We start from the raw sequence: 25,197 nt of genomic DNA, 5'->3' as shown, positions 1-25,197 counted from the left end.
ATGAATAAGAATATATATATATATATTCTTATTCATCTATATATATATAGATGAATAAGAATATATATATATATATTCTTATTCATTATATTAATGAATAAGAATATATATATATATATATTCTTAAAAATATTAAAATACTACATAAATTTGATTAATTCTTAATTCTTATAATTTTAAACTATAAGTGGATTGATTGCAATAATTTCATGTCAGCTTATTAAACAATAAGTGGCAATTAAAAAAAAAATTCTGCAGTCATTTCAGTTCTCAATTAAAAATTTAAAAATATCAATATTAATAAAGCATTGTTTAAACTACCATTCACAACAATCTCCATCTAATAAGATTGAAAATTGATGCTAAATTCTCTATACCAAAATAATATATATCAGTAAGAAGAATACAGCATTCATTTTATCAGACCAACTAATGTAATAAATGATTCCGCTACAATAAAAGTTTCAGGTAAATCCAATAATATAGCAATTATTTTTATAATTTACTCATCTTGCTACTTACAGTCCTTACTATTTTTAAGCATGTATTATTTTCTGGATTTTATTCAGTTGATGTATATGTTAACTTTACAATTTAATGGATAAAATTTTAAAATAAATTCACTAAAAGAAAACATTTATTTGATGTGTATGAGATACTTTTACCTGAATCAACAAGAGCTGATAGTTCTTCTGATACAGTAAATGGAAGTTCCCCTGCTTTCCATTCATCTCTATAAACAAAACTTGACTTTAAGGTTCTTGTTAATGACATCAAGACTGCTGGTATTCTAAGATTATGAATATAAAATATTATAGTTCTAAAATTTTTTAAAACTTAAAGAAAACATAAAATGTTTTAATATTTACCGTCCACCAATTAATACATCTGGAGAAGACAGACAAGGGCCACAAGGAGTGTATCCAACTCCAGCAATAGAAGGATCTGCATTAGCTTCAATTAGAGTATTTGCCAAATTTAAACTGCTTGTACAAAATAGATACCATAGAGCACTCTGGTTCATGCAGTTAACATAATTAAGCTGCAAAGAACAAATGAAATCAATGGAGAAGATTTAAACTTTTTCAAATAAATAAATGTCAAATTACAATAATTTAAATAAATATTTATATTCATTATTTGATTACTTTAAATAAATAATACAGCAAACCCTGTCCAAAATGGAACCTGAATAAAAAAGAAATCTGTAAATAGAAAAAAATTCTTCAGAATAAAGCAATCTTCTATGTTAGATTCTACTATAATCTGGAAATCTGTTGAACAGAGAAACAGAAGAGGTTTTTGAATACAAAGAATGCAACATAATCTGGATAAAATAGAAAATTAAAATTTAATTTAAAGACAAATAGGCTAAGTAAAATTGTCTCTTGGTATAACTGTCATTGTAGAGCATAACAAATTGTATTCCAAGAACAATTTGGAACCGTCTCAAAGAAATGAAAGTCATATGACGAGGACATACAGACACAGGATCTTTGTTGGAATTAACCAGAGGCAGAATTGATATCTTTCTAGAATCAAATAAGTTTCTGAGAATCAAGTTCAAGAATAAGCAACAAATGTAATTCATGAAAACAATAAGAATATGGTAACACAGTGCTGCCAATTTACCTTATATGGAATAGTTAGTAACTAACTAGTTCCAAGTATTTGAAAACAAGTTGATTAACATGTTAATAATTATAGAGACTAAAGTAAACAATTAATTTGAGTATTAAAATTCCTTAAGAAGTTAGTTCACAAAATAATTTGATCTCTGTATTATTGTGATGTGATTAGAATTTTTGATGTCAGAAAGACTAGTTCTTCGAACTCAAATTGGCTTGTACACTGTTATGTAAGCTAATATGGGCTGTATCTAACTCAAAAGTATTCAAATCTTGAGCACAAGTTCTTCCAAACAAAAACTTCTTACAATTGAATAGTTCTAAATTCATACATTAGTTATACATTTAGACTAGTTCTAAATTCATATATCTTTAGTTGAAATCATATTAGATTAATTTGGATTAAGCTTAATAGTAAAAAATTTTTATGTATGCAAATCCATGGTCACACCTTGCAATTTTCAGCCACAAAGGCAATGGCAACTTCTGTTCTCATTAATTGGTAAACACCTTCAAAAATTGGCACAACTGCAACTGCAACTAGAAACAAAAAGTTTGTTCTACTCACATCAATCGCAATTGCACATTCAATCAGCAAACATCTTTGTGCCACATCATATGATGGCAACATTGAAAATAGTTCATCATATTGGTGGAAAGTAAGAGGATTGATACTTGTACAGAATTGAGATTGATCAAGGTTATTCAGACTCACAAATGCCTGTGGGATTGTAATTCTTCATTTTATCAAAGATTTTTATCTCTTCATGTATTCTCACCAGCTCAAACAAAATGATTGCCTTTTTTTCTTTTATTCATTGCAGAAAAGGAACTGCTTGCCATTTTAATAAGAAAAGTGACTAAAATTACATAAATACTCTGAAGTAGAATGTGTTGGTAAACTTACAAAAGTAGTCAAAAACAAGCTATGATAATTTTATTGGTTTATTATGAGGTCATGTGTTTCTGAGTTGCAATGCCAACAATGTGATCATGACAAGACATGACCAACTCATGCTTGTTGCAGTTGTGGTCGGTTGTCTGCATAGCTGGAAATTGCTAGGTGTGACCACTGCTTTAAAGTGATTTTATTCTGTAACATAACTGTGCAGCATTTCTCTAGTATAGTTTATAGATAAAAAAAATTAAAACCTGTTCAAAAGAGAAAAATATTCATTACTGTGCAATCAATTCCAGTTTACGTAAGTTTTACTGTATAACAACTTTACTGTTTTTCTTGACAAAAGAAATGTAAATTTAAATGAAAAACATAAATTCATTTATTCTTTAAATTTGCAAATTTTCATTATGATCATCATCATCAGTAATATTACATACTACTAAAATTTTAATATATTAAAAAAGAATAATGTTTCTTCATAAATTATATTTGCTATAATCACATTATAAATTTATTTTTGTACTATATATAATAATCATAAATAAATTTTTACTTACATCTAATGTTGTAAACTGCAAAAGATATTTCAACACATCTTTTAAATGCTCTTCTCTATGTAATTTATTTTGAAGTTTCCAATTTGGACGGCACAGAGCCATTAATGGAGTATTTCCATGAGAATCTGTTGATGTAATGTCTGCTCCAGCTTGGATCAGTTTTTCAGTAAGTTCAAGATCAGGATATGTGAAAAGCAAACGGATAAGAGCAGGTGTGTCTCCGAGATAAACATTAACTTCTGCTCTATGTGCTAATAAAAATTAATAGAATCATTAATTTCATATAAACTGTAGAATATAAAAAAAATAATAAAAAAACTGTACACATTTTTATCACTTAAAATTAATAAATAAAGTTTTTATTACACTATTATTTTTAAATATAAGTTGAAAAAAATTTGAAAAGCCAATTACTACCATGTGTTTAAAATGATAAGACTAATAACATATGCATTAAATCAGATAGAAAGTAAAATAATGTATTATTTGAGTAGGGAATACAAAGATTTTAACAGTAATTACTTTGCATAATAAATGTATGTAACACAACAAACTTTTTTTTTTGTATAATATAATAAAAATAAGAGCTTATTAACCTTATAAGATATATATAATGCTCATCCTAATTTAGAAATATTTCTTAGGAGAACAGAAAAAATCAATTTTCATATAGCTTGTCACAAAAATTTTTGCCTGACAATGGTATAATACTCTTATGTTCATGAATTTTTAGGACAATTATATTTTTACATGCTTAAAGATCAAATTTCAGCTTCTTAATTATGTTCATTATTTTTTTTATGCACTCTAGAAAGTGACTAGCAAGCCAAGGAAAAGAAAATGGTAAAAGCAAGACCTCAAAAGCTGATAAAATATTAGTGTAAAAATGGTTGAAAGCATAGAAAAGGCCATACAGAATAAGTATGGAGATTTGGCCCCTACATAGATAATGGAGAAAATTGGCCTAAAGGATCAGTGAATGATTACTTATTGTCCAACACTGAACCAAATTTTTCACAAATTTTAAGGTTTCTTATGAAAATGTGAGTATTGAATTTTGCATGATATCACTGTTTGTGTGTCAAATTGCAGAGTAAAAAATGTGTCATTACCGAAAAAAGTGTATACAAGATAGTGTATATTAGAAAGTGCAGAAAAATTAGAAATTATTAGAATTTAAAAAATATAGTATAGATCTACATTTTATCTTCAAATATAGTATAGATCTACATTTTATCTTCATAATAAACATTTTATAAAAATAATTTATAATTTATTTTCAAAATTCATAATAATTTTTAATTTTTGGATAAAAATCATCTCTTTGTATGTTCTACTTCTAAAAAATATACATCTTGTTAAGGTTGAACAGAGATGATGTCTTGTAAAGAATGTGTCAAAAAGAATAGTTTTACAACAACACTACAGAATTTAATAAAGATTATAAATTAACATAACATTTCCTATAAAATTACAAAAAAACTGTCTGAATACAATATTTACATAGGGTATAACTGTCTACAAACATATTCCGAATTTGTTAAAGTAATAAAATCATAGAACAAATAAATCCAAATTTCTAAGAATGTAGAAAGTTTAAAAATGTTTATTTAAATATTGAAATAAATCATTCAGTGAAAATGTATTAAAATTTTTTAACATTTTTAATTTATAATTTTTTTAAAATATTAAAAATATATTTTATGACAACCAGACACATTTGTGAATAGTTATTAATAGTTTATCATGCTTTTTAATATCTCAAAATGGTTATCTGTAAACTATTGATATTGTTTTAAAGAAGATTTTATGACATTAATGTCATACCAATAAAAACTTAGTTGCAATTCATTAAAACAGATTAAGTAAATAGTCAAATTTGGAAGAGGATATTTCTTCTGTTAATTAAAACTTTCATATTTTATAAAATGTTGTAGTTACAAATATTAAATTTAATTTGAAGTATAGAACAGAGATGGAAAAGTTCAATCTTACAATAATGATGCAGATGAAGAAAATAAAGTTCAATTTATTGCAATGAAGAGCTTACCTATGAAACAATCAATCAACTCCAACAACTGTTCTCGTAATTCAGGAAAAGTTGTAATAACTGAATCATTTAGACCTATCACACGTGCTACTTCTGGATTCCATCTGGAAATCAATTTCAAAAATTACAGATACTATATATAATTCATTTATTAAATCATTAAAATGCATAATTCTGATCTTAAAATTCAAAGCATAGAAATTAAGTATGAGAACTAAATTCATGCACATGCATGCACACACACTAAAGATTTTATATTATACTTTATCATTACAATGTAACCCTGATTTATGACTACTTGAGGATTGGGACTGAATCCAGTCAGGAAAAAACTGAAGAAACTTTTTGAAGATGTCTGTCTCAGATTTGTCAGCCCCATTCCTCACCACCTGGCTGCTCCATTGTGTAATGGCTGAATTCATGATGAGCTTGATAAAAAGGCTCTCTCAGTGACCACAGGGCAGAAAAAGTAAAAACCAAAGGCTAATATGTTTAGCATTTGTTCTAAACAGAGCAATCCTGATTTCTTATAAATTATTATGTGATGATGAAAAGACAATGTCAGTAGTAAGACACAAAGATAACAGAACACCAATAGATAACTCATGAACAATCAACAGAAAGTATATCTACCTGACCCTAACTAGAAATATACAAACTGACAATTAGAAGTCAATAACATTCATATTGATTTAATCTCATTAAATTTACACATTAATGTGCATGTGCTCATTTACAACAGTTGATGACATCAACAATATATGGTATGTAACTCCCTTAAGCCAGGAATCATTTTTTAATGGCTTTTTACTAAGCGCTCAATAAGCGCTGGACTCTGAGCCAACTAACCTGTTTGGAAAGTGAGCATTCAGTTTCTGATAAAACTATTTCTGAATGCACTCTTTGGTCTGATGAAGTTAGATGCCTTGGGTAAACTACACATTACATACAATTGTAACTTTGCACAATTGCTGTATCAATTAGTTATTTTGGATAAAAGCATAACATACAGAACAGCAATTTCCATGCAAGTTCCATGATATTCTCTTTGTTTCCCAAATCTGTGAAAATTCAACACTTTTCAAGTTTTCCATGATCACTATAAACTCTTTTAACTTCAAAGAAAGCTAATGAAATTAAAAACTTTACAGTTAATTATTTAATCTGTATAAGAAATAAATACGTACCAAAAATAAATTAATTTGTAAATTAAGCTGTTGTTACATATATCTTAAAGTCTGAAACTGAATAATCAATAACAAACATAATTTATTTTATAATTTACTATGCTTAAAAATAAAAATAACAAAAGAAAAAGTATTTGAAAATTGCAACAAACATATTAAAACAAATGTATTTATACAAAGAGTAACATATTAAAGGTAGCCCTCGGTTTACGCTGCAGTTCTGCTCCTACAAAAGCTGGCACAAATTGAATCGGCATAAAACAACAAACCCATATTTACAGTGAGATATAAGGTTAGGTTCTACATAAGTGAAAAATAAGCAAATAATTTTGTTTATTAATACAATGTAATACAAAATACATATATTATAAATTNTATAAGATCATTGATTTTTCCGTTTTATCTGAATTACATGTTGTACGAGTCACTTAGATTTTACAAATATGTTAGCCGTTCACAGCCCGGCACACGTATTTGTAAAATCTAAGTGACTCGTACAACATGTAATTCAGATAAAACGGAAAAATCAATGATCTTATAGGGGGATCGACTGTATAAAAATTTTACTTTTTATGCATTTAAGTCCGACTCACCTCAAAATATGACACACAATCTCCTCTATCTTTCCATCAAAATTTAATAGCATCAATGTCCTATATATAGAAATAACCTGCAAAGTTTCAAAAATTTTGGTTTATGCATTTCTGAGATATAAGGCAAAATAGATGCCTGTCCATCCATACATTTCCATCATATACAATTTTGTAATGGTATTTTACATTTTTGGACTTGTGGAGTGTCAAAATGCTGAGAAATGAAAAAAACCAGGGAGGTTTAAAATTTGGCATTTCCTTATATCAGTGGGAAACTAAAATTATATGATTCCTAACCCTTATTGTCCATTAGCATCCATCATCTGAGAGACACTTTTATAATTTCAACATTTTTACTAGTAACATACTATTATAGAATGAATGAAGCTGGTTGCAATTGAATAAACAAAGAAACAAGGTAACCGAAGCTAGAAGATCAGGAGAAGAACGTAAGGAGAAAAATAATTCAAGAATGAAGGGGAAAAATTATTACCAATTTGTTAGAATTGCTAATTCAAGAAAATTTTTTTGTTTGTTTATTCAGCTTTGTTGAACCCCTACGATCCAAGATAGCTTTTACTCATTCATAAGTGCAATTTACTGAAAAGCAGGAAAAAATCCAAATTCCATACAAAACAAAGATGAGAATATGAAGTATTGGTGTAACATTAAAAGCAAGTTTAGGTTTTTTCAGAAATTCTATAAATGACAAACTCACCTGACATAGCAAGCAACTGTTACACATAAATCACTTAAAAATAATATTCTAAAAATAGCAGTTTGTATTGCATAGTATTTGCCATCGTTATCTACAGAAAAACTTCAGTGAAAATGGCACTACTGGCTGATGAAAACAATATTTTGATTCAAAGGAGTAGGTCATAAACAATTGATAATGCTGGAAGTAAAGATGTTATTCTTATAACAACAGGTCTTGAGGTTTTCTTACTGTCAGTTGTTTGTCATTTTGAAATGACGTTGACCTTACCAGAACTGGAAAAAGTTTCCTTAATTAGTCATCATCTATTTGACACAAAGACCTTACGTAAACTAAGTGATGGAAAATTCAGTTTTATCAGATGACTACTTGTTTAAGATAATTATAAATGTCATATTATGTCAACAGTAAAAGAAACATCTTACAAAGTTAAAAATCAACACTGCTGTTATGTCAAGAAAATGCACAAAATTTCTGCAACCTGCTGATATTTCTTGAAATAAAAGCTTTAAAATTGCAAATTCTCAGTATTAAAGCTAGTGGATGCAAGAAGTTTAATAAAGAATTGCTTAACACAGTATTTCCTAAACTCAGAAAGCAAAGGAGGAATAAGGTTGTAATAGTAAAAATGTGACTGGCAATGATATAAGACAATTTTTCAATTCTTTCCAGCAATCAACATTCAAATCAACATCAATGTGTTTTCTCAATTAACATAAAATAAGGTAAATGAATTTATATATATATATATATTCTTAAAAATATTAAAATACTACATAAATTTGATTAATTCTTAATTCTTATAATTTTAAACTATAAGTGGATTGATTGCAATAATTTCATGTCAGCTTATTAAACAATAAGTGGCAATTAAAAAAAAAATTCTGCAGTCATTTCAGTTCTCAATTAAAAATTTAAAAATATCAATATTAATAAAGCATTGTTTAAACTACCATTCACAACAATCTCCATCTAATAAGATTGAAAATTGATGCTAAATTCTCTATACCAAAATAATATATATCAGTAAGAAGAATACAGCATTCATTTTATCAGACCAACTAATGTAATAAATGATTCCGCTACAATAAAAGTTTCAGGTAAATCCAATAATATAGCAATTATTTTTATAATTTACTCATCTTGCTACTTACAGTCCTTACTATTTTTAAGCATGTATTATTTTCTGGATTTTATTCAGTTGATGTATATGTTAACTTTACAATTTAATGGATAAAATTTTAAAATAAATTCACTAAAAGAAAACATTTATTTGATGTGTATGAGATACTTTTACCTGAATCAACAAGAGCTGATAGTTCTTCTGATACAGTAAATGGAAGTTCCCCTGCTTTCCATTCATCTCTATAAACAAAACTTGACTTTAAGGTTCTTGTTAATGACATCAAGACTGCTGGTATTCTAAGATTATGAATATAAAATATTATAGTTCTAAAATTTTTTAAAACTTAAAGAAAACATAAAATGTTTTAATATTTACCGTCCACCAATTAATACATCTGGAGAAGACAGACAAGGGCCACAAGGAGTGTATCCAACTCCAGCAATAGAAGGATCTGCATTAGCTTCAATTAGAGTATTTGCCAAATTTAAACTGCTTGTACAAAATAGATACCATAGAGCACTCTGGTTCATGCAGTTAACATAATTAAGCTGCAAAGAACAAATGAAATCAATGGAGAAGATTTAAACTTTTTCAAATAAATAAATGTCAAATTACAATAATTTAAATAAATATTTATATTCATTATTTGATTACTTTAAATAAATAATACAGCAAACCCTGTCCAAAATGGAACCTGAATAAAAAAGAAATCTGTAAATAGAAAAAAATTCTTCAGAATAAAGCAATCTTCTATGTTAGATTCTACTATAATCTGGAAATCTGTTGAACAGAGAAACAGAAGAGGTTTTTGAATACAAAGAATGCAACATAATCTGGATAAAATAGAAAATTAAAATTTAATTTAAAGACAAATAGGCTAAGTAAAATTGTCTCTTGGTATAACTGTCATTGTAGAGCATAACAAATTGTATTCCAAGAACAATTTGGAACCGTCTCAAAGAAATGAAAGTCATATGACGAGGACATACAGACACAGGATCTTTGTTGGAATTAACCAGAGGCAGAATTGATATCTTTCTAGAATCAAATAAGTTTCTGAGAATCAAGTTCAAGAATAAGCAACAAATGTAATTCATGAAAACAATAAGAATATGGTAACACAGTGCTGCCAATTTACCTTATATGGAATAGTTAGTAACTAACTAGTTCCAAGTATTTGAAAACAAGTTGATTAACATGTTAATAATTATAGAGACTAAAGTAAACAATTAATTTGAGTATTAAAATTCCTTAAGAAGTTAGTTCACAAAATAATTTGATCTCTGTATTATTGTGATGTGATTAGAATTTTTGATGTCAGAAAGACTAGTTCTTCGAACTCAAATTGGCTTGTACACTGTTATGTAAGCTAATATGGTAAATGTATCTAACTCAAAAGTATTCAAATCTTGAGCACAAGTTCTTCCAAACAAAAACTTCTTACAATTGAATAGTTCTAAATTCATACATTAGTTATACATTTAGACTAGTTCTAAATTCATATATCTTTAGTTGAAATCATATTAGATTAATTTGGATTAAGCTTAATAGTAAAAAATTTTTATGTATGCAAATCCATGGTCACACCTTGCAATTTTCAGCCACAAAGGCAATGGCAACTTCTGTTCTCATTAAACACCTTCAAAAATTGGCACAACTGCAACTGCAACTAGAAACAAAAAGTTTGTTCTACTCACATCAATCGCAATTGCACATTCAATCAGCAAACATCTTTGTGCCACATCATATGATGGCAACATTGAAAATAGTTCATCATATTGGTGGAAAGTAAGAGGATTGATACTTGTACAGAATTGAGATTGATCAAGGTTATTCAGACTCACAAATGCCTGTGGGATTGTAATTCTTCATTTTATCAAAGATTTTTATCTCTTCATGTATTCTCACCAGCTCAAACAAAATGATTGCCTTTTTTTCTTTTATTCATTGCAGAAAAGGAACTGCTTGCCATTTTAATAAGAAAAGTGACTAAAATTACATAAATACTCTGAAGTAGAATGTGTTGGTAAACTTACAAAAGTAGTCAAAAACAAGCTATGATAATTTTATTGGTTTATTATGAGGTCATGTGTTTCTGAGTTGCAATGCCAACAATGTGATCATGACAAGACATGACCAACTCATGCTTGTTGCAGTTGTGGTCGGTTGTCTGCATAGCTGGAAATTGCTAGGTGTGATCACTGCTTTAAAGTGATTTTATTCTGTAACATAACTGTGCAGCATTTCTCTAGTATAGTTTATAGATAAAAAAAATTAAAACCTGTTCAAAAGAGAAAAATATTCATTACTGTGCAATCAATTCCAGTTTACGTAAGTTTTACTGTATAACAACTTTACTGTTTTTCTTGACAAAAGAAATGTAAATTTAAATGAAAAACATAAATTCATTTATTCTTTAAATTTGCAAATTTTCATTATGATCATCATCATCAGTAATATTACATACTACTAAAATTTTAATATATTAAAAAAGAATAATGTTTCTTCATAAATTATATTTGCTATAATCACATTATAAATTTATTTTTGTACTATATATAATAATCATAAATAAATTTTTACTTACATCTAATGTTGTAAACTGCAAAAGATATTTCAACACATCTTTTAAATGCTCTTCTCTATGTAATTTATTTTGAAGTTTCCAATTTGGACGGCACAGAGCCATTAATGGAGTATTTCCATGAGAATCTGTTGATGTAATGTCTGCTCCAGCTTGGATCAGTTTTTCAGTAAGTTCAAGATCAGGATATGTGAAAAGCAAACGGATAAGAGCAGGTGTGTCTCCGAGATAAACATTAACTTCTGCTCTATGTGCTAATAAAAATTAATAGAATCATTAATTTCATATAAACTGTAGAATATAAAAAAAATAATAAAAAAACTGTACACATTTTTATCACTTAAAATTAATAAATAAAGTTTTTATTACACTATTATTTTTAAATATAAGTTGAAAAAAATTTGAAAAGCCAATTACTACCATGTGTTTAAAATGATAAGACTAATAACATATGCATTAAATCAGATAGAAAGTAAAATAATGTATTATTTGAGTAGGGAATACAAAGATTTTAACAGTAATTACTTTGCATAATAAATGTATGTAACACAACAAACTTTTTTTTTTGTATAATATAATAAAAATAAGAGCTTATTAACCTTATAAGATATATATAATGCTCATCCTAATTTAGAAATATTTCTTAGGAGAACAGAAAAAATCAATTTTCATATAGCTTGTCACAAAAATTTTTGCCTGACAATGGTATAATACTCTTATGTTCATGAATTTTTAGGACAATTATATTTTTACATGCTTAAAGATCAAATTTCAGCTTCTTAATTATGTTCATTATTTTTTTTATGCACTCTAGAAAGTGACTAGCAAGCCAAGGAAAAGAAAATGGTAAAAGCAAGACCTCAAAAGCTGATAAAATATTAGTGTAAAAATGGTTGAAAGCATAGAAAAGGCCATACAGAATAAGTATGGAGATTTGGCCCCTACATAGATAATGGAGAAAATTGGCCTAAAGGATCAGTGAATGATTACTTATTGTCCAACACTGAACCAAATTTTTCACAAATTTTAAGGTTTCTTATGAAAATGTGAGTATTGAATTTTGCATGATATCACTGTTTGTGTGTCAAATTGCAGAGTAAAAAATGTGTCATTACCGAAAAAAGTGTATACAAGATAGTGTATATTAGAAAGTGCAGAAAAATTAGAAATTATTAGAATTTAAAAAATATAGTATAGATCTACATTTTATCTTCAAATATAGTATAGATCTACATTTTATCTTCATAATAAACATTTTATAAAAATAATTTATAATTTATTTTCAAAATTCATAATAATTTTTAATTTTTGGATAAAAATCATCTCTTTGTATGTTCTACTTCTAAAAAATATACATCTTGTTAAGGTTGAACAGAGATGATGTCTTGTAAAGAATGTGTCAAAAAGAATAGTTTTACAACAACACTACAGAATTTAATAAAGATTATAAATTAACATAACATTTCCTATAAAATTACAAAAAAACTGTCTGAATACAATATTTACATAGGGTATAACTGTCTACAAACATATTCCGAATTTGTTAAAGTAATAAAATCATAGAACAAATAAATCCAAATTTCTAAGAATGTAGAAAGTTTAAAAATGTTTATTTAAATATTGAAATAAATCATTCAGTGAAAATGTATTAAAATTTTTTAACATTTTTAATTTATAATTTTTTTAAAATATTAAAAATATATTTTATGACAACCAGACACATTTGTGAATAGTTATTAATAGTTTATCATGCTTTTTAATATCTCAAAATGGTTATCTGTAAACTATTGATATTGTTTTAAAGAAGATTTTATGACATTAATGTCATACCAATAAAAACTTAGTTGCAATTCATTAAAACAGATTAAGTAAATAGTCAAATTTGGAAGAGGATATTTCTTCTGTTAATTAAAACTTTCATATTTTATAAAATGTTGTAGTTACAAATATTAAATTTAATTTGAAGTATAGAACAGAGATGGAAAAGTTCAATCTTACAATAATGATGCAGATGAAGAAAATAAAGTTCAATTTATTGCAATGAAGAGCTTACCTATGAAACAATCAATCAACTCCAACAACTGTTCTCGTAATTCAGGAAAAGTTGTAATAACTGAATCATTTAGACCTATCACACGTGCTACTTCTGGATTCCATCTGGAAATCAATTTCAAAAATTACAGATACTATATATAATTCATTTATTAAATCATTAAAATGCATAATTCTGATCTTAAAATTCAAAGCATAGAAATTAAGTATGAGAACTAAATTCATGCACATGCATGCACACACACTAAAGATTTTATATTATACTTTATCATTACAATGTAACCCTGATTTATGACTACTTGAGGATTGGGACTGAATCCAGTCAGGAAAAAACTGAAGAAACTTTTTGAAGATGTCTGTCTCAGATTTGTCAGCCCCATTCCTCACCACCTGGCTGCTCCATTGTGTAATGGCTGAATTCATGATGAGCTTGATAAAAAGGCTCTCTCAGTGACCACAGGGCAGAAAAAGTAAAAACCAAAGGCTAATATGTTTAGCATTTGTTCTAAACAGAGCAATCCTGATTTCTTATAAATTATTATGTGATAATGAAAAGACAATGTCAGTAGTAAGACACAAAGATAACAGAACACCAATAGATAACTCATGAACAATCAACAGAAAGTATATCTACCTGACCCTAACTAGAAATATACAAACTGACAATTAGAAGTCAATAACATTCATATTGATTTAATCTCATTAAATTTACACATTAATGTGCATGTGCTCATTTACAACAGTTGATGACATCAACAATATATGGTATGTAACTCCCTTAAGCCAGGAATCATTTTTTAATGGGTTTTTACTAAGCGCTCAATAAGCGCTGGACTCTGAGCCAACTAACCTGTTTGGAAAGTGAGCATTCAGTTTCTGATAAAACTATTTCTGAATGCACTCTTTGGTCTGATGAAGTTAGATGCCTTGGGTAAACTACACATTACATACAATTGTAACTTTGCACAATTGCTGTATCAATTAGTTATTTTGGATAAAAGCATAACATACAGAACAGCAATTTCCATGCAAGTTCCATGATATTCTCTTTGTTTCCCAAATCTGTGAAAATTCAACACTTTTCAAGTTTTCCATGATCACTATAAACTCTTTTAACTTCAAAGAAAGCTAATGAAATTAAAAACTTTACAGTTAATTATTTAATCTGTATAAGAAATAAATACGTACCAAAAATAAATTAATTTGTAAATTAAGCTGTTGTTACATATATCTTAAAGTCTGAAACTGAATAATCAATAACAAACATAATTTATTTTATAATTTACTATGCTTAAAAATAAAAATAACAAAAGAAAAAGTATTTGAAAATTGCAACAAACATATTAAAACAAATGTATTTATACAAAGAGTAACATATTAAAGGTAGCCCTCGGTTTACGCTGCAGTTCTGCTCCTACAAAAGCTGGCACAAATTGAATCGGCATAAAACAACAAACCCATATTTACAGTGAGATATAAGGTTAGGTTCTACATAAGTGAAAAATAAGCAAATAATTTTGTTTATTAATACAATGTAATACAAAATACATATATTATAAATTTAATTTTTAAAAATGTATTTTATGATAAAATAAAATGAAATGTTTTTATTAAAAATTCTTAAGAAAAACAAATTATATTTCAAAGTTTCGTATCTCTTACATTTTTTGGAAAAAGTATCCAATTGTAATTGTTTAGATTTTTATTTTCTTTCATTAATAATTTTGGAATATGGTCGATTGGATGCAATGATGCTCCTTTTTACATTTGCACTTCGCTTCCAATCATTATCTAACTCACAAAGTTCATCCGTCAAACTTTCCATAGTTGAAAGGATACACTAACCCGAAATAGAGCTACAGATGAATGGAGATGCTGAATTGGTTGACCACTGGCTGCTGTAGTGCATATTTAAGATCAGTTTGGGTGGAAAAATTGAAGTTGATTTTGTCTCGCTAAAGAAAGTCAGATATTGTCTGACTGACAAGAAGTAGATATCATCTGGCCAACGAGAAGTAGATTTTGTTTCACTAATGACAATTTGTGATTGCCGGAAGTGCTACTGCATCGTAACATGTTTTCCTGAACAAACTGATATGGGAAACGAATTATTCACATTCCTTAGCGCTCTGGATTCTGACTAAATTTATTCAACTATTAAGTTTAATAACTTGACTCGTGGGAACCTAAACGTTTAGTATTTTAATATTAATTTAATGCAAATGTATACATACCCAATAATATTAAACAGAAAAAATAAATATATTCAATAAAAATCTTAGTTTTAATGAATGTACAATGTCGTGGCTCAGTAAATATGTCAACACTGAAATGAAAATCAGTCTAGCATAGGAAAAATCGGGGAATTACACCATGAAACGGCGAATTGTGCAGCGGCATTATTGTGAATTGGTGTAAATTGAGCTGGTGTAAACCAAGGGCTACCTGTATATATAAGAAATTATTACTTTATTAAAAAAAATTTAAATATCACAAAATTAATCTTTATTCACTTTACCTATCTTTCACATAAAGATGAAGGGAATGTATATAAAAATCTAACAATAATTCCATTGGACTTTGACTAAATTGCCTTGCTAATGTCATCCAACGAGGATTAAACTATAAAAAAAAAAAAATAATCATGCTATGTAATACATTCATCACTTACAATTAATTAAATAAGAACAAAAACCAATTTTTAAATACATATTAATTACGTAAAAAGTAGTGCCATCAGATCAGAAAGCTTTAATGTATTATTATATTTCCAAGTTGAAAGTTTGTCAGATGATAAAATTCTAACTAAAATATCTTGTATAAAAAATATTAATAGTGAAATGAGTTTCGTTTCATTATTAATATTAATAAACTCATTTCTAAACAGCATTTGCCCGAATAGTATTATTCAAATATAATTTCATTTTATACAGAAAAATATTACTTATCATATACTCAATCAATTTTTACAGACATTCAAAAATAAATCATCTTTTAAAATATTTGTCAAAATAATAAACTAATATATTGTTTTGCTAATGTTTTCCAAATATTTAAAAATTTACTTAATTTTTGAACAATACTCAAGCTATTGTAGACTATTAAAGTTAAAAAGTACTGAAAACAAACTAATATTTTCAATAATTAACAGCAATGAGAAACTAATTTTAACCATCCTGTAATACTGAAAAATTTAATTTTATACTTTCAATAATAACCTGAGGTCTGTTTGTTTACAATAACATACTATACTAAGTTTCTACAATTAATCTTTTGGTTTCATGAATTTATTCTGTATAACATCTTATTTTACTATCATTTCTTAACTTTAATTGTAACAAAAGATGAGTTGTAATCAAATAATAAAAGAAAATAAAGTAATTTTTTAAATAAAACTAAAAACCCAAATATATAAACAAAGCTATTTTCATAAATAATTTAAAAAAGAAGAATAGAAGAATTTTAGCAAAATATTTTCATTAATTACACACACAAAAATTATTCCATAACATATCTAAACATACTGGAAACTATATTACTTACTGTAATTAGTTTATATGAGAAATTATATTCCTTCTAAATTAAATTAATTATCAAGCTACATATTTATTTATGCATATATTTCATAATTCACAATAAACTCACTATATACACTCAATAAAATTTCATTGTACAGTAATGAGTGTTTTCATCCTCTAATATTGACTAATTTAACAGATTAGTCAATATTAGAGGATGAAAACACTCATTACTGTACAATGAAATTGTTAGGTTTAACAGATCTAACAATTTTAGATTCTAAGAAATCTTAACAAGAATAGAGAGATAAAATTTCATTTCTCTAGGACTTCATTTAAGATTTTATTCTTTAAAAGAAAAAAATTGTCTTCATTAAGAAGGTAAAAATTACTACAAATAATAAGTAATTCTGACTGAAATTAGATCATAATACTTCATCCATCTGTATTGAAAAAATTTCGATTCTTTCATTCCCATAGTGTTTGAGAAATCTTTTAAACATCTTGCATAAATGTAATTTTTAAATTTTCTTTCTCTTTTTTCTAAATGCATGTAAAGAACAAAAGTAATAATGTAATAACACACAATAGATTTATATTAATGTGAGAAGGTGAAAAGGGAATTTAATGTTAAATATTAGGTTTAAAAAATTTATATTTTATAAATCTAGCAAATACTGTTGCAGATTGTAATCAATAACCAAAATGCTTGCTAAAAAATTATAGAAGATAATTCTAATATACAGCAGCTGATATGTTCAATTAAATGCTGAATATCTCATTTCTAAAATAAATTGTGTAAAACTGAAGATGTCACTTATTTCAATAATAAAATATTCTTTACAATTATTATAAGAAAGCTTGATTTTTGAAAATGAAATATCAGAAAAAAGTTTTGCTATTAAATGACTTACTAACTATATTTTTACTCTGATTATAACATAGGTATGAGGCAATGCCTTATGAACTGAAAAATCTGATTTGCATTGTAACCACAAACTATTAGATATTGAGTCATGATATGGAAATATGTTCAGTTAGTATAAATTGAACTTTTAACTTTCTAGCAATAATCTATATTGCTAGAAAGTTGAATGAGATTATTGTGTTGAACTACAGAAATGCATATTGCAATATCTGTATTCAAGATCCAAAGATTTATTTTTTGAGTACAGTAGAGCGTTGATTTTCCGAAAGTCAATCATTCGAAACGTCAATCATCCGAAAGAATTCCAGTCGGCAAATTTAAATTTTCGCCAGTGCTGTGGCGCTTCAATTTTTGGCTATGTCTTGGGCTACTCAAATATTTTACGTTTTTGATACTAAATTTACATCTGAAGTATAATTTTTTTATTATTTTTATATTTTTCAATATATTTATTTTGTTTGTACAAAATAAAAAAATAATTTTTAACGATACAATAGTCTTTGTTAGGCTTAACATCGACGAAAATTCAACGCGAAGCGACACGCAACAAATAAAAATTTTGACATCACATACGTTAAACTATTTTTTCGTACGTAAATCAGTTATCCGAAATATCAGTTATCCGGACAACCCCAGTCCCCAATTGATTCGGAAAATCNCTGTGCGAGGTAAGTACTCTGGCTGGCAGGCAAAATACTTCTTTTTTTTGCCAGGAAAATAACGGAAAATTTTTCTCCGCCAGGTGGCTCTAGGCAATACGATTAAAATCGACGTGGGAGATGACGTGCCGAAAGAGGTCGATTCTGTCAAAGTGGCCGGAAGTAGACAGCCCAGTCCGCCTTATTCCGTTTGTTGGCAAGGTCAGTAAAATCCGGAGATAAAGATTTCCCTCCTCAGTCACTTCGAAGTGACGTAGAAGGAAAACGGAAATGCGAGTGATCAAAGTGCGCTCTTCTAACTGGAGGTGTGTTTTTTTTTCTCGTTTCAGGATGTAGGTGGCCGGTGGGTCCGGCGGTCGACGACTGGGAGGAAGACGGCCGCGACCGATGCCCCGGCGGATACCTGCGCTACAGCGAGTACGTCGCCTTCGACCCCTCGCGGATCTGCCTGAGATATTTGGTGCAGTTGCGGGACTGAAGAGCGCGCGCTCCGGTACGTCGCCCGATCGAGTCGTCCCCCGACGCGCTCCCCGGACCAAACGCTCCGCCGCGTCCGACGTTCGTCGTCGTCGTCCCTTTAATACCCGCCGCGACGCGGACGACGCGCTTCCATCTTAAAGAGAGCCGTTTTTAAGAAAAGTTCTAGATACTTTATTCGCTACCCGTTTATAACAGTTTACCGTACGAAACGTTTTCCGTTTATAAGGTTATTCCCAGATTATATATATATATACATACATAAATAATGAAATAATCATTCTTGCATTCTTATTTCAACACATTTGTCAAAACTAAATCTTCTAGTTAAAATGACATAGAGACTAATAACATGTACTACTGTCATGAACTCTTCTACATTCATTTTTTAAAAAAGACCAAGTGCAGTAAATCAACTTTATAAATCTTTAATGCTGCTATTAATTTCAGATGAACAACATATCCCTCTTCAGGTTGTTTTTACAATGCAGTATATCCACTCAGTTAATAGATCTACAGTACAGATATCACTCAACTCCAATTCAGATACAATGTTACAACTTCTATGTTACAGGAGAAAGTTGTGTTAAAACACATTGTCAGGATCAAATATTGGTTATGTAAAATATATATATAAAAAAAAAGTTATCTGTTACCTATATATAAAAAAGTTATCAATTTTTTAAAATAAATGCTCTCCATTTGAAAAATGGAGAATGAGAAATGTGTTTGCTTCAGAGATATGTTTGAAATTAAATTGAAACATTGTTAAAATAGAAAACTCATTCAACTCAAATCTGTTTTTGAAGAGAAAATTCTAAAAAGTAGAACAGAGATATGGAACCTCAAGGTAGAAACTTCAGGTTACCAACAGAGTACTAGAAGAAAAGATACAATTTTATCTTGCAGTTTTTGGTGAGGCCTATTCTGGCACACTATCTCCTTCAGAAATTAAAGGAACTTTAGTTTTATTCATATACAGAAACATGACATATGGATGATCTGTCAAAGGGAATCCTCCTGTGAGTTCTTTTTATGTGAAACTGGCCCCTATTTAAGTTATTAACCTGAAAAAACTGGCTTATATGATGGCTTTCTGTAATACTAAATGATATGGAGCATGCACACAGACATTCATTTATTCTACATTTTAAAAAAATCGATAGAACAAAAATCAGTATTCTACTGAAATTTGTTCTGTTATCTTTGGTAAGAATACTATATATATTGACTCTTTTCTTCACTTGAAGGTGATACTGTAGAAGTGTCGAAAATGTTAGTGAAATTATAAATTTTTGTCACTTATGGTGTGTTAATTCTCTTATGGAAAAGGGTTCAGACCTTTCTTACTTGTCCAAACATGATCTTCCCTACCTCAAGACAACACAGGGTTTCCAACATTATGGGAAAACACTACATTGTTCAATAGTTTTAGTAATTATATATTAACTCTAATACATAACACCTCCTTCTAATAACAAATTATTTAGTAATTAATTTAAAATAATTGTAATATACTCCAGTAGTTGCTGACATATTACATATGTACAGTACAGTACATCAAGTTTGGAGGTGTTGGTTTATATATTTACAGATTTTGTCCCAAAAATAGGGTAGTACATTAGATTCAATGGTACATTAGAAATGATAAAACACAGTAAATGTATTTTAAGCTTTCCATTTCTAAAATAGATGCATAAATATGTTGATTATTGTCATTTTTAGGTATGTTAAAATAAAATAACAATATATTTAAATTAAACAAAATATCTGTATCTATCTAAATTTCTATTGCAAAATTTTCAGAAACTGGCAAATCATAGATAACCTTTTCAAAAAATAATTCATATTATAATTTGAATTACATAATACAGTGGATTCTCAATCTATCATTCCTGTATCAATCTTTTTCCTGCATCTATTGGTTGTTTTCACCACTGTAAAATAAGGACCCATATATATAATGTGTTGTATTATAAATAATGTATTTTCCTGTATTCTTGGTTCTCGCATTGTTTGTTCTGTATTTTAACTAAAAAAAAAATGTTATCTTGCATCAATTGTTTTACAATAGAAGGTGGGAATTTGAAACAGTTTTTCATTTACTAAAAATAATAGCATGTCAAATTTAACACTTAAACCCTTTGACTATACCTAACTAGTTTTTTTTTTTTTGTTGTTGCAATTTTTGACTACTTTTTGTCTACTGCTTTTGAAAATAATGTACTTTATTGGCAACATTTCCTCTTAAAGCCTGGCAACACTAGTAAAAATTAGCATGTTGTCTTTGTGTTGCCATTTATACGATTATTTAGTGTGCTGTACAATGTAGGATAATGTCTGTATGGTAATTTCATAAATATGCCCTACTCCAAAAACAACTAATAATTTTTGAAAATAAAAAAAAAAAGAAAACCAATCTGCAATCACTATTTTTACATGTATTGCCTTTTCATTTTGTATCTTTTTTCACTGCTAAGCAACTAAATTTTCAGATTGGCTACTACTGTTTATTGTCAATTATAAGGCATACTTTGTAATTTTTTCGAGACTGCTAACTGCTATACTTTTAGATATACTGATAAAATGCTGAAATTTATGTGAAAAGAGAATTGTGTAAATGATAGTCTGTTGAAATTCCATTATGCTTCTTGTACAAAATGTATTAATGTAGTATCAATAAATAGTTTTCATTTAGTGAACTGTCTAGAACTGAAATTTTTTTGGCATAGGGAGTTGCAACTACTCAAAGAGTGGACTAAAAATTTTAGACAATTGCAAAAATTTTGAAAAACTAAGGTTTATGCATATGAAATAAGTATGGTATATAAAGGAATGTGTTACATATTTGTTAATGTTTGATATGTTAAAATTGCATGAAAAAATGTAAATTTTAGCTTATGCTCATTCAGAGGTTTGTTTCACATCATATAAGGGAGAGTCATAAAAACTTCATTGTAAAATTGGTTTCTAAAAATTTTTTTGTTGTAAGAAATGATTGAGATTAAAGTTTATGAAATTCTGACAAAGAGCAAACCTTGTTAATATTTCTATGGATAAAGGATGTAAGTAAAAAGGATTGAGATGGATATATGATAATTTTAAGTGAAATATGATAGTTTCAAGGGTTAGATATGATAATTTTCTCCCATAATGTTGGCAACCCTGGTTGTCTTGAGGTAGGGACGATCACATTTGGACAAGTAAGAAAAGTCTGAACCCTTTTCCATAAGAGAATCAACACACTGTAAGTGACAAAAATTTATAATTTCACTAATATTTTTGACATTTCCACAGTATAAACTTCAAGTGAAGAAAAGAATCAACATATATAGTATTCTTACCAAAAGAATATAGAACAAATTTCAGTAGAATACTGATTTTTGTTCAATCAATTTTTTAAAATGTAGAATAAATGAATGTCTGTGCGCATGCTCCATATCGTTTAGTATTACAGAAAGCCATCATATAAGCCTATCACTGGAAAATACACATTTCATACAAAATAAATAATAAAAACATCAATGTCATAAATTTCCTATGTCAATCACTTTCCCCAAAGTCCTGCCAAAAACAATAGATCAAGAATCCACTGTATTTAATAAATGATAAATATTCTAGTCTTTTAAAAAACTATTTATTAGTAAAAATAACTAACCACTGGAACATGAAGATTAGGATCTGCGCCATGATCTATCAAAAGTTTAGCCATATGAAGGTTTCTTGTTCCTATGTTAGAAGTGAGTCCTTTGCCACACAACACTATATATAGTGGGACACGTTCATAAGGTCCTGGAATTATTTCAAAAACAATTTATAATTTTATTTATTATTATAAGCATTTAATTTTTTAAATAATTTAATTTAATTTTTAATATTTTATTTAATTTTGTTAACATTTCATAAAATGTTCTAGAGCATTTTTTTCCAGTTGTATCTAGAAAAAAATGAAAATATCTAAATTTTATCTTTACATCCTGATAAATATTTATTACCAGAAATTTATTATTCCTAGTAAATATTAATAAATTTTGATTTAATAGAATTCAAATAATAATAATAAAAAGAAATTAACTTTAATCTTTTGTTAACATTGTTTAAAGAAAGAAATAAATGTTTCATTTTTGTTTTGATAAGGCATTTGAAGATCATTAATGTGCAAAACTCATCTAATCTGGATAACAGATGGAAAGAAATACTTGACTCATATGAATAAAGAAAACTAATTATATTAATTTATAAAGTAAACATTCAATGTGAAGACATTTATTGTTTCTTCTAATTTATTGAATATTTTTTTATAAATAACTTATTATTGAATAGAGATTATAAAAGTTAATTTAAATAAAATATATCAAAGTTGAAGGAATTAATACTTTCAATTTTAAATTTATTATATTCCATACTAGCACAATTATGTCATTAATATATAACGGCTACATGATATAGTCTGTATTAAATTCTTTTTGTGTTTCAATATGTAATGTAATTATCTTCATTACAATTAAATAATTATAAAACTTTAAGAATCACTTAGTAGCCTGGTCAGTAAGACATGCCATGTATTAGGACAAAACATTCAAGAACATAATCAAATCCTGTAACACAAGCATAATTTACTTCACCTACAAGACTCAAAATGCCGCTTAGTAGCCCTACTGGCACTATATTTTTCATGGAAAACTAAACAAAGAGACACAAATTTGGATATTTTTGGCTTTTCCATGTGATGTCTGCCTGTTTTCCTTTATTAGCTGTCATTCTGGGAAAAGAATCTTCACATTTTCTAGATTGTACTACTATGATTTTTTTTGTACAGAAATAATTTCTCGTCATTAAAATGGTTTTATTGTGCTCAGATGTTTGATTTATTGGTAAGAACACGCGTTGATATAACTCTAACATAACTCGTTATATTGTATCTCACTTGCATAACTTATTGGGATGTTTGTCTAGTAGCCCCAAAAATCTCTGATCCGAATGCTGTGCTATTAAGCAGAATTGACAGTATATGAGATCATCCATATATTATTAATGCTATTTTTATACTTTTCAACTACCATCACACTCCATAACACTCATATCCACCCCAAAATTATGTAAAGCATATCCTCAATCAACCTCTTAATTGTACTAAAAAAATAATACACAGTACAGGATACCAAATGTTATGCTACTTTATTAATTACATGTATAATGTACAAAATAGTGACATAAACAGTACAATTTGCTATGCTTTTCTTCGGAAACAAAAGTGAATCATTCTGTTACACAAGGTTGAGATATCAACTACCAGGTAACAATTTAATACAGTCCTTATGTAATTTATGAACAGCTCCCATGTTTATAAAACAAAAAATAATATAAAACTAATTGTGTTGATTGGTTATGCTTGAGATTGATACTTGGAATAAAAAATAATGTAATGTAAAAACTTTAATTAAAAAAATTACCATAAAAAATTAAGAAAGTAAATTTTAAAAGGCAAAATAGAACTACACTATATAATGGAACCAAATATGCTGCCATTGCCCTAAACCAGTGATGGTGAACCTTTTTGAGAAGTGTCAAATTTTGTTCATTATTTTTTTTAGTACTAGCTCATGGGTCACTAAGTTAGTGGCATCATTTGGAAAGGAGGGAGGATGATTAAAAATTACTTTTTTTGGTTTGCACTTTTAAAATTCTCTAAAAATTTTATCTTTTCTTTTTGTTTTACATCTTTTATTTTTGCAAGTAAAGAGTAAAAAATAAAGATTGACGTAAAAAAATTGATATCAATGGGGTGATACTATGAATTACCACACCAGATGACACCATGTCCAGTCAGCAGTCGCTCCTGCACTGAGTATTTCAATGAACAAGGAATAAAGAAAATCACATATATATTATGAAATATTATTTATTAATAGATAAAATTACAGGTATGTGTATGTATAATAAAGTTGAAATATATTTAATAAGAAAACTGTTCTTGTTTATTTTCAGATAGTTTCTTAATATTACGTTTATATTCCATATTTATTAGTTTAACGCATTTCGCAGTCAATTCATTTCCAAGTTTATTTCTATTGGTATATTTTACAAAATTTATTGAAGAAAACAATTTTTCACACAAATATGTGAACCCAAATATCGTTAAAAGAGCATTAGCAAGTTTCTTCATTGATATAAAATTATTTGGTAAAGAATCCCATACGTTTAATACAGTATAAAACA

General features: G+C 27.7%; 2 protein-coding genes across 2 annotated transcripts in view; both read right to left on the bottom strand.

The window, feature by feature from the left end:
* LOC111618091 overlaps positions 1-5,278 on the bottom strand; it is an 8,546-nt gene extending 3,268 nt beyond the window's left edge. Inside the window, exons 1-4 of the mRNA XM_023359536.1 lie at positions 5,137-5,278; positions 3,087-3,337; positions 870-1,042; positions 666-790 (exon numbers count right to left, since the gene is read on the bottom strand). Of these exons, the coding sequence (XP_023215304.1) occupies positions 666-790; positions 870-1,042; positions 3,087-3,188 (400 nt within the window). The 5' untranslated portion in view covers positions 3,189-3,337; positions 5,137-5,278. The remainder of the gene's footprint in view (positions 1-665; positions 791-869; positions 1,043-3,086; positions 3,338-5,136) is intronic.
* Positions 5,279-8,541: 3,263 nt separating this feature from the next.
* Positions 8,542-25,197, bottom strand: part of LOC111618092 — a 39,913-nt gene continuing 23,257 nt past the window's right edge. The window contains exons 5-10 of the mRNA XM_023359537.1: positions 22,637-22,770; positions 15,915-16,018; positions 13,398-13,501; positions 11,348-11,598; positions 9,136-9,308; positions 8,542-9,056 (exon numbers count right to left, since the gene is read on the bottom strand). Coding sequence (XP_023215305.1) covers positions 8,876-9,056; positions 9,136-9,308; positions 11,348-11,598; positions 13,398-13,501; positions 15,915-16,018; positions 22,637-22,770 — 947 coding nt within the window. The 3' untranslated portion in view covers positions 8,542-8,875. The remainder of the gene's footprint in view (positions 9,057-9,135; positions 9,309-11,347; positions 11,599-13,397; positions 13,502-15,914; positions 16,019-22,636; positions 22,771-25,197) is intronic.

This window comes from Centruroides sculpturatus, unplaced genomic scaffold (genome assembly GCF_000671375.1).
Source record: "Centruroides sculpturatus isolate CEXI.00-Female unplaced genomic scaffold, Cexi_2.0 scaffold155, whole genome shotgun sequence".
In the NCBI taxonomy this organism is placed as follows: Eukaryota; Metazoa; Arthropoda; class Arachnida; order Scorpiones; family Buthidae; genus Centruroides; species Centruroides sculpturatus.
The sequence above is the reverse complement of the archived record's forward strand: the minus strand, read 5'-3'. Positions and strand labels throughout refer to the sequence as shown.